Consider the following 12,102-nt stretch of genomic DNA (forward strand, 5'->3'; position numbering starts at 1 on the left):
CTATCTATGACATATATGTTCCATAACAGTCATATAAATATCGTATCAACTGGGAGACAAATATGTACATGCGATACTTGAATGTTGCTAGATAAGATGTGGTATGAGTACTTATGAGACAATCTAAGTAAAATTTGTAAAAGTTAAACATTATAGGTATCCATACAAAGAAATGAAAAGTTCACATTTGACATCATCCCTTTTGTCGTAAAGTTTCGATATATAAATGTAAGTCAAGATATAATGCAGACTTTCTCTAATTGTGGAATCCTTTTTTTTCAAATTTGAAGCAATAAATGTGTTCAACGAAGTCCCTAAAGTTAACTTTAAATTATTTCTTGAGAGGACATCATCTAAAATGCTGGAACATAAATTTGAAGGAAAAGTATGAGAATATCGTGTGTTCAGTCTACTCATATGAATGAAGAAAAAAAATAGTGAAGAAGAGGAGCCCTGTTAGATCCCAAAGTCAATTTGATAAGGCGGTAATAAATATTCTACATGTTTTCATTATTTGTAAGGATAAATCCAAAGCATAATGATATTCAAAGGAACGTGATATTAACAATAAACTTGGAAACCATCTTATTTTGCATACATCTTTTGATCATTGAAGAGAAGACTGAAGATTCCATATCGTTAAAATTTATAGTTGTCTAAATTATTTTTTAAATTATGAACGTCAAATCGCTTGCAAAATGAATTGTTAACAGTACAAGCATATGTTATGCAATCTTTCAGGCCAATCATTCATATATCTATGAGCTGTATGATATTTTCTATTCATAATACGTAAGTAATAGTGCATAACACAGTCCTTTATTCCTCCACTGATACCTTCTAAATTAACATAAATTAATTAAGGTTCATACTCCGTCGGCTAATTTGATGTGCAGGATTTTGGGGTCAGTATTTTTTTTCTTTTTGTCCTATAACTCCTCCAGCCTCCAGTATTCTACCTCCATTGTAATACATCCTTTGTTTCATTCTTTTTATTTGAACGTTCCTATTGAAGGCAAAGCAATGGAAAGCATTGTTTTCATTTTATAACATCACATTGTACCCCCTTACAAGTTCCTCTACCTAAATACTGAAATGAATTTCCTGTAGTAAACTTACTTGATCTTTAATCATAAGTTTATTAAAACTAATTACAAAACATTTGTTTAATATATTATATTGATAATTCCCACATCAGTTTAGGTTATTTAGTGAGAACGATTAACTCGAGAGAAATAATAAGTTGTTTTCATAGTCCTATTTATTTTAATCGAATATACTTGTTATTATACAAACATATCGCATATAACAAACCGATAAGGGTTGTAGCAAATCATATTTCAACTTGGAAGGTTTGAACATTTGTATTTTTAATTGTTATCGATATGATGGACATTGCTTGGCTATTAGTTTTATTTTCAGTCCTACAAGTTCTTCAAATAAATGCATCGACATATTCTGAAATCAGCTCTCTTTATCATACATTGACGACTGGATACAATAAATATCTGCGACCTCAAGCGGATTATTCGAAAGCAGCACACCTCTACATCTCAATGAATATACTTAATCTAAAGGAAATAAATGCTGTTGATGGAACTGTTACAATATCCGTTTATTTCACTTTACAATGGGACGACTTCAACTTGAAATGGACGCCGAGTAGCTTCAACAACACAGAGTATGTAGTGATACCAACAGACCAAATCTGGAAACCACCACTTATTAATTCCAATACCGCTAAGGAATTCAGCATGTTTGGCAATTCAGATTCATATGTTATAATACATAACAGTGGAATAGTTACTTGGCAGCCAGGCCATCAGTTGGAATTCTCATGTAATATAGACACGACATATTTTCCTTTCGACACACAGAAATGTACGCTGGATGTAATAGCATGGGGGTACAATATGGGTGATATTTATTTCACACCAACCCGTTCAAATATAGATACAATACATTATGTTGAGAACAGTGAATGGGAGATGACATTTACTTCCGTTTTATCAGAAGATGGTCCGCCTCCAAACACAAAATTTACAATGTATTTAAAGCGACGTCCATTATATTTGATCATTAATTTGATATTTCCAGTAATTCTATTAGCACTCTTTAATATAACGGTATTTCTTTTACCACAAGATTCAGGAGAACGTGTTGGATTCGCAATCACCCTGCTGCTTTCTATTGTTGTATTTTTAACAATTGCGCAAGGACTTCTTCCAGCTACTGCGCAACCAAGACTCTCCGCCATTTGCATAGTGCTAATCTTGAATATGGTAATGAGTGGTATGATAACTGTGTCTGTTATTGTAAGCGGGTGGATTTATTACAAACCAGAAGATTATGATGTACCAAACTGGATTAAAAAAGTTATTTGCTTTAAACTGTACCATCGATTCACTAATACAAATCAGGTACATGTGATTAATGTTCAAAATGAAAAGACAATAGACAAACCACCAATCGACGGAGATGAATCAAAAGTTACTTGGCATATGGTCGCTAAATACTATGACAGGATTTCGCTCATATTTTATGTTATTTATTTTGTGTGTTGCCATGTCTCTTACGCTATTGATATTGTAAAAGGAGAATGATTTTATCCAAAAAAAAATTTCTGTCGTTTTAAAACTGTAAATAATCAGAGGTATTTCTGCAAAATGTCAATTTACGAAAACTTTTACCTAAACGTTAAATAACTTGGTGTACTAAAACATGCTATATTTTGTATATTTTTTCAAACTGTAGTATTAATCATGCTATGTATTATATTAAATTTATAAGTGAGATCGTAAATAATAAACAAAAGAATATTATCTTAAAGCCACTGGCAATCATTCGGAAAGTAAATATTTTGACTTTCACTTTAGGATAATGTACCTAGTCGAAACTACCATACACTGCGATTAATAGGTTATATGAGTACTAGTAAACGTCATTCATACAACAACACAAAAAAAACAACATACTTCTTTATATTAAACATTTTTTTCTAACTTTTAGACATGAGCAAGAAGGCTTTCAATAGAGGCACGAGTTCAGACTAAATTTCTCATGATGTAAATTTCCAAATATTCTTAAAAAATATTCGATAGGATATTGTCCAAATTGCTGCAATCAAAATAAATTTCTTAAAAAACATTAAGACATCGACAGTGATGATGATTGGCGAGGCCCCTGTCTTCATACATACGCGATATTATGCAGCAGGAGTAGACTACGTTTAAATGTGCTCATCGCATCACGTCATCACAAGGTATCGAATGTTATGATGATGGCGGAAGAGATTCATAACTTCATACAGACGCGCTATATTGCACTGGAATATACTAGCTTTTTTAGGTGCTCATCCCTTCCTGTCATCACAAAATATCGACAGAAGTGATGATGGCGGAACAGGTTCTTGGCTTTATACCGACCGCTGTTATGCAACGGGAATATAATAGCATGTTAGGTACTCATCACTTTTATTCATCACAAGATATTGACAGTGATGGTGACTCGCGAGGTTCCTGCAGTTTTTATACAGACACGGTTCTATGTAGCGGTGACATACTAGCTTATTGGGGTACACAGCCTTTCACCTGCTCACAAGATATCGACAGTGAAAATGACTCTTTTTGGCGAGATTATACTAGCTTGTTGGGTACTCAACCCTTCCCATCATCGCAATATATCGATAGTATTGATGACGGACGAAGTCCCTAGTTTCCTACAGACATTCTGTTTTGCAGCGCGAATGTACAAGCTCGGTGGGTCCAGAACCCTTCCCATCATCGCAATATATTGATAGTATTGATGACGGACTGGAGCCCTGGTTTCATACAGACATTTTGTTTTGCAGCGTGGATGTACTACCTTGTTAGGTCTGCAACACTTCTCATCATAACAAGATATTAACCAACAAAAGATACACAGACAATTGCAAAATAAAACTAGAGGCTCTAAAGAGCCTGTGCCGCTCACCTTGGTCTATGTACATATTAAACAAAGGACAGAAGGATTCATAACAAAATTATGTTTTGTCAAGTTGATGTGTTTGTAGATATTACTTTACTGAACACTCTTGCTGTTAACAATATATCTATCTGTAATACACTTTGCCCAGTACTTACAGAGGAAAACATTTTTTTTTTAGATTTACAAAATTTACAAAATTTATGAAAATTATTAAAAACTGACTATAAAGGACAATAACTCCTTAAGGGGTCAATTGACCATTTTGTCATCATAACTTATTTGTAGGTCTTACTTAGCGTTACATTATTGCTGTTTACAGTTTATCTCTATCTATACAAATATTCAAGCTAATAACCAAAAACGACAAACTTTCCTAAAGATTACCAATTCAGGGATAGCAACCCAACAACCAGTTGTTTGATTCATCTAAAAATTTCAGGGCAGATAGATCTTAACTTGATTATCTATTTTACGGTGACATGAATATCAATTATTTTATTTTGATATGAGCGTCACTGATGAGTCTTATGTAGACGAAACGCGCGTCTGGCTTACTCAATTATAATCCTGGTACCTTTGATAGCTATTTACACCACTGGGTCGATGCCACTGCTGATGGACGTTTCGTCCCCGAGGGTATCAGCAGCCTAGTAGTCAGCACTTCAGTGTTGACATGAATATCAATTATTTTGTCATTTTCATAAATTTCCTGTTAACAAAACTTTTTTTTCTCGAAAAACTAAGGATTTTCGTATCCCAGGCATAGATTACCTTAGCCGTATTTGGCACAACATTTTGAAATTTTGGATCCTTAATGCTCTTCAACTTTGTGTTTGTTTGGTTTATAACGATTTTGATAAGAGCGTCACTGATGAGTCTTATGTAGACGAAACGCGCGTTTGGCTTACTAAATTATAATTCTGGTACCTTTGATAACTATTTACAAGACTGGGTCGATGCCACTGCTGGTGGACGTTTCGTCCCCGAGGGTATCACCAGCCCAGTAGTCAGCACTTCGTGTTGACATGAATATCAATTATTCGGTCATTTTTTTTTATAAATTTCCTGTTTACAAAACTTTGAATTTTTCAAAAAAACTAAGGATTCTTTTTATCCCAGGCATAGATTACCTTAGCCGTATTTGGCACAACTTTTTGGAATTTTGGATCCTCAATGCTCTTCAACTTTGTGTTTGTTTGGTTTATAACTATTTTGATATGAGCGTCACTGATGAGTCTTATGTAGACGAAACGCGCGTCTGGCGTACTAAATTATAATCCTGGTACCTTTGATAACTATTTAACCATCTCGGATTTGCTTTGGTTTCAGAGTTATAAGCCAAAATCTAGATTTTACCCCTATGTTCTATTGTTTACCATGGCGGCCATCTTGGTTGGCTGACCTGGTCAACAGACACATTTTACATCATTCTGTCCAAGTTTGGTAAAATTTGGCCGAGTAGTTTCAGAGGAGAAAATTTTTGTAAAAGATTACAAAAATGTACGAAAAAATGGTAACATTTACTTTAAAGGGCAATAAATTTTTAAGGGGTCAACTGACAATTTTGGTCCTGTTGACTTATTTGTAGATCTGACTTTGCTGAACATTATCGCTGTTTACAGTTTATTTCTATTTAATAATGTTCAAGATAAAGACCAAAAAACGGCAAATTTTCCTTAAAATGACCAAATCAGGGGCAGCAACTCAACAACCAGTTGTCAGATTCATCTGAAAATTTCAGGGCAGATAGATTTTGACTTGATTAACAATTTTACACCTTGCCAGATTTGCTCAAAATGCTTTGGTTTCAGAGTAATAAGCTAAAATCTACATTTTATCCCTATGATCTATTTTTAGCCATCTTGGTTAGCTGGCCGGGTCACCGGACACATTTTTTGAACTAGATACCACAATAACAATTGTGGCCAAGTTTAGTTAAATTTTGCCCCAGTAGTTTCAGAGGAGAAGATTTATGTAAAAGTTAACAGACGACGCCGGACGACGAACGCCAAGTGATGAGAAAAGCTCACTTGGGCCCTCGGGCCAGGTGGGCTAAAAAAGAAGCACTCAATTCAATAAAATCCGCGTAGTAATTAATGACTAAATATAACATCAAGTAAAGCAGTACTAAATGATACCCGGTTAAATAGTGCTCGATGTTTTTGTACAGACTGACTTTGTTATATAGTTATCAAAGGCACCAGGATTATAACTTAATACGCCAGATGCGCATTTCATCTACATAAGACTCATCAGTAACGCTCATATCAAAATACTTTAAAAGCCAAACGAGTACAAAGTTGAAGAGAAGTTGAAGAGAAGTTGTTTCAAATACGGCTAAGGTAATCTACTCCTGAACTATCATCTTAAAAGCGAAACGCGAAGTGTAATGATAATGCTAGATTGAAATCCCTCTATGTAATATGCCTCATTCAAATACTTAAAACAAGGATACTTTCATGTCAGTTTTAATTTCCTTTTTTTCGCGGTAAAGTTGAAACACGAAAATAAAACGACCACGAACATTTCAAGGCAAACCAAACAAAAACAGGAAAACCATACATGATCATTTATCAATAGAATATGTAATTTACTTATTGAAAATATCGATTTTCAAGACGACTTTAATATCTATACCGCAAAATATAACTATATTTTTAAAGAAAAGACAACGTAAGAATTCAAAAGGTTATCTCATGTAGCAAGTGGACATTACGGTCCACTGAACTAGTACACACTGAATTTTAGCTAGGAACCCGCTGAGGACCGCCTCCGGTTTCGGGATTTACTCGCTGCGTTGAAGACCCATGGGTGGCCTTCAGCGGTTGACTGCGCTTTGGTCAGGTTGTTCTCTTTGGCATATTTCCTATTTTCACTCTCAATTGTATACGGATATTGCTAAATAACTAACTGTTGTTGCAATTATGTAAATGACACCTGTCAATCGGTTTTAAAAGGATTACCTTCTATATCTGCTGCATAGTTCAATGAGATCAAGCGATTTACAAATAAGTAGTAATTCTGTCAGCATTTCATTCACTCAGAAATTAATTCACTCTTTATTAGGCCATAGCTTTCTGTTAATTGTGAATGTGTTTTTACAAGCAAACGAAATATATTAATTTAAACAGACAAAAAGGATGTCTGATTGAATTTATCTCTTTATTTAAATACATGTACAGTACAGTACAGTATCCAAATAATTTATGAAATAAACATTATGTAGGACACCGAGAAATTGCAAATTCTACACGACGCTCATCTAGATTTTGTTTGATTTTTTTTCTGGTTTTCACCAAGTCACCAACTGATTTTCGATACTTTCTTTTAAAAAAGAGTGTTGCAAATAAGAAAAATACGAGAATTTTTTTTATGGCTGACATCATAATCATAAACCTTGGTGAAATATGGTGAACCAAATGGACTCTGGTTCCCATCGACTATTTTTGATTCGAAATAGGTAAACATCCTGCAGTGCAGTGCTTCTTCTGATTGTCAAAACAATCAGGTATCTAATAAAACGTAGAATTCATAACTTAAAAACCTCTGTGAATGATTGGTCAAAGTCTGTTTTCAGAGACAAAGAGGGTGTGAAATGTCTATCATCTCTTCACGATATGTGTGTTGTTGTTCAAATAATATTGTCTTTGTATATAAATCATACTACAGCAAGTGTCTTGTAAAAGAATAAGGAATAAATGAGCACTCATGTAATCCCACATTGAAAAACAAATCATTCGACAAGGAAGAGATTTTGGCGAATCATAAGTCCTTCATTGCTTCAATAAACATTACATTGAACAACAAACCGGAGAACTTACGGTACCTTGTACGATTGGATACCTAAACTTCACAAAATTTAGTACAAACAATAGTTTATTGCTGTCTCATCTGTATGTTCGACTAAAGGGTTGTCCTTTAGATTGACAAAACAATTCTGTCCGTAGTGAAAAAGTGTCTCCAAAAATACATTGTATTGTGAAACTGTTTACTTGTGTAGTGGTATTAAACATATGTGGATTTTTAAAAACCCTAAATGACTTCTGGATAATTTTTAATATCGATTTTCTAAAAATTAGTTGTATCGAATCATTTGTTTTTAAAATAAACCCTGTATACCACTATGCACCATGTTTAATTGAAAAATCGTTCTAAAAGAAATAAAAACACAGTACTTTTCAACATACAATGTTAGCATACGCTATAAACTAACAACTTTCGGATAACATTCAAACAAGGTAAAATATGTTACACAGAGGAACAAGTAATCAAGGTCGCCAGTCAAAATGGTTAAAACCTTCCATTTGTTGTACAAGTGGTCAGTATGCTGAAGTTTCTCATTGACAACATATTTGTGGAATTTGGAGGTAGACTTTTTTTGAACAAATTGTCGGCATTCCTATGTGCGGCTCTCTTTGTCGACCTCTTCGAATTTTCCATTAATATATCCCCCTGAAATAGAAATTAAATGAACAACAGACACTGCTTCATCTTCCTTATTTTTAGACCTTTACCTCCAATTTGATATACACAGTATTCTTAGTACCAGAATCTGTGACAAACGAGACGATTTTGATTTTGAAATTATCAAATTCACCCACCTTAGTAGCAATTTCACCAACTTCACCTGCATATGGGATATACATTTCCCAATTTATTCGTTATTCATGTGCATGCAACATCTACTCAGACTTTGCAAAACATCATAAGTGTCTCTGCAGAAAGTTGATGAACCAGGGAAATGTCAAAGAACGTCTCGTCCGTTTTCTCAAAAAGTTTATCTGAAGATACCGAGACTTTTTTTTTATTCCGTATCAACTTTACAAATAGTTCACGATGGACTTGAAGTATAGATTCTGGGTACTGACATTGATTTATACTTCTGGGTATTGACATTGATTATCATTTTAATTACGTGTTATAGTATTCTTTTATTTCTCATAACGAATATTACTTTTACTGTTTGGTCTGCTATTTTGGTGGTTTTCATTTGCGTGGCTCTGTACATATACATCCCGTCATTGTGTTATTGTTCTATGATATTTTTTCTATTCTTGTCTTTTGTTTTTGTTAATGTGTTTTGTCTATGTGTCTTTCTTATTGTGTTGTTTTTGTTTTGTTCAATTTAATTGAATTATATACGACTGGCATACAAGTGATAGCTTTAGCTACAGCTATTAAACCAGGTTCAATCCACCATTTTCCGCATAAGTCATTTAAGCTCTTGGTTTTGTTAATGATTAGGGACTTTCTGTTTTAAATTTTCCTCTGAGTTCAGTATTTTGGATTTTACTTTTAGTAGAATGACAAGACGCTAGCATTATCATTAACGTCACGTTCCGTTAAATATATTATCTGTAGCCGTATATGTTCATTGTTGTTATCTGCTGTTGCTTTACAAGAAATAGTTCACGTTATGAACTTTAACCATTGTTGTTGTTGCCTGAAAAACAGCTTTTAGCATTTGAACAAAACAAATACTTCATATTGAATAACTTAAGCCTAGTAGATCAATGTTCACAATTGCTGAGATAGATTCTGACTACTTATGAAAAAGATGAATAAACATTTTGAAGGAATTCGGTTTTACTTCTATGCATTGCTTTTGAAACATGTTTGAAATACTTAATTTAAATATAAGTTTCGTTCGTTTCACCTTAAGATAGCAAATTAGAAACGAAATAAATGTAAAAATATAATTTTACTTTCGTTCATCTTCTTGTTTGAATTTGCCATTCTGTATCTATTTTTCTTTCAAAATTTTATAACTGCAGGAATTAAAAAATCCAATAAACAACAGAAGGTAAAAAAAGCTTCGCAAATATTCGCGCCAAAGGAATAAGTAAACCAACTAGTAATGATTCAAGAAAATTGTTACAGTTGGCCGAAGGGAGGTTTTTTCATTGAATAAAATTGCGAATCGAAATGTGGAAAATGCCAAAGAGACAACAGCCCGACCATAGAGCAGACAACAGCAGAAGGTAACCAACAGGTCTTCAATCCAACGAGAAATTTCCGCACCCGGAGGCGTCCTTCAGCTGGCCCCTACACAAATATATTCTAGTTCAGTGATATTGAACGCCATACTAAACTCCAAATTGTACACAAGAAACTAAAAGTTAAAATAATACAAGACTAACAAAGGCCAGAGGCTCCTCACTTGGGACAGGAGCAAAAATGCGGCGGGGTTAAACATGTTTGTGAGATCTCAACCCTCCCCCTATACCTATAGCCAATGAAGAAAACTAAACGCATAACAATACGCACATTAAAATTCAGTTCAAGTTTCGAGTCTTTTGGCAGTTGATGTAACCAAAGAAAATAAACAAAATGACAAAAATACATAAATAACATTAGACGACTAGCAGTTAACTGTCATGCCAGCTCCAGACTTCAATTAAACTGATTGCAAAATTATGATTTCATCATATGAATGTCAGGCACACTCCTCCCCGTTAGGGGTTTAGTATCATACCATCATAACATATATGAGAAGAACTTAACCCGTGTCATGCCAACAACTGGGTTTTTTTAAAATGTGTTTAGTTCCGATGCAAAGACCCTATAAATGAATCAATACTAACGTCAAAATATGCAATCTTTAATGACCTGACAACAGTATCGTAACCATATCCCTTCTTAAATAAGGTTTTGTTAGCTTCTGAGGTGAATAGTTACATTTTTGTGCTTTATAAAAAATATTTCCATAAAATATTGGATGTGAAATACCTGAACGTATAAGACCTCGTATAAGAAGTCTGCATGTTAAGCTATATTTACGAATGATATCCTTATACCGATGATAAAATTTAGTAAATGTTTTGACTAGTTTGTGATATCGAAAACCCTGATGTAATAATTTTTCAGTAATATATTAATTTCTTTCGTTCAAAACTAAAACATTGTTACATACACGAGCAAATCGTACAACATGTTATACTTTGACTTCAAGACTTCATGAACTTTATACAACGTTGATTGACTTTCTTTTTAAATAACCTTGAAATTTTGTGCTTCAGGTAATATTTTCATTTCCGCTTATCACACGTTATCACCCCAGGATGACTGTTTGTGTCTAACAAGGACCATTAATGTGTGTGCACTTTGGATAGGGTATGCGTCTTTCAACAAACAAACATTAATTTTCCCAAAGTCTGCAAAGAAGCGATCGTTTTTGTCTATTGCAAGACCTGAAAAATTGTCGCTGCGTACCTATAAGTATTGGATGGCAAGACTTCATCTTTATGTATTTCCTCAAGTTTTTCGAAACTTCTTCTTTTGATTTAACGATTATCTTCTTGCTGATACCTTCTTTGGAGAGTAATTTCTCGTTTAAATTGAACGCATATCCATTAGCATTTTGCTCAGGGTTAACCTGAACATCAAAAGATATATTGCTATTCTAGTATGGGTCTTTTTCAAATATTCAGAAATATGACAGTTGTTTTTCATTCGTTTTATGTGTTTGAGTTTTTGATTTTTCCATTTAACAGGGGACTTTTCGTTTTGAGTTTTCCTCGGAGTTAAGTATTTTTGTGATTTTTCTTTTTAGAAAAATGAAAATACGCTAGCATTAGCATTAACTTCACGTTCCGTTAAATAGATTACCTGTAGCGTATATGTTCATTGTTATTATTTGCTGTTGTTTTACAAGAAATAATTCACATTATGAAGTTTAAACATTTGTGTTATTGGCTAAACAACTTCCTTGAGCATTAAAACATAAAATACTTCATATTGAATTATTAAAGCCTTGTAGATCAATGTTCACAATTGCTGAGGTAAATTAATTTCTGACTACTTATTAAAAAAATGATTAAATATTTGGAAGGAATTATATTCACTTCTATGCATTCTATGAAGACCTGTTGGTGACATTCTGCGGTTGTCTGCTCTATGTTCGGGTTGTTGTCTCTTTGGCACATTCCTCATTTCCATTCTCAATTTTATTTTATTGCTTTTACCATGTTTGGAATACTGATTTTTAATAAAAGTTTATGTCTTGGCACCTTAAGATAGCACAAAAGAAAACATAGGATAAATATAGGGAATAGGTAACGAATAGGGAATAGGGAATAGGGAATAAGTAACCAACTTGATGTTCATATCGTAGTGTCGTTAATCTTCATGTCATTC

The 12,102-nt window shown here is 33.6% G+C and overlaps 1 protein-coding gene across 1 annotated transcript; it reads left to right on the plus strand.

Annotated features, from left to right (window-relative positions):
- The first annotated feature begins 1,243 nt into the window (after window positions 1-1,243).
- On the plus strand, window positions 1,244-2,777 carry LOC134704991 (neuronal acetylcholine receptor subunit alpha-3-like). Its single transcript, XM_063563765.1, has one exon. It carries the CDS (start codon window positions 1,386-1,388, stop codon window positions 2,601-2,603), a length of 1,218 nt encoding a protein of 405 aa, XP_063419835.1. The 5' UTR covers window positions 1,244-1,385; the 3' UTR covers window positions 2,604-2,777.
- Window positions 2,778-12,102: the final 9,325 nt, after the last annotated feature.

This window comes from Mytilus trossulus, chromosome 2 (genome assembly GCF_036588685.1).
Source record: "Mytilus trossulus isolate FHL-02 chromosome 2, PNRI_Mtr1.1.1.hap1, whole genome shotgun sequence".
NCBI classification, from domain to species: Eukaryota; Metazoa; Mollusca; class Bivalvia; order Mytilida; family Mytilidae; genus Mytilus; species Mytilus trossulus.

Coding starts and splice junctions, on each gene's coding strand:
- LOC134704991 (XM_063563765.1), top strand. CDS start 1,386: ATGATGGACATTGCTTGGCTATTAGTTTTATTTTCAGTCCTACAAGTT.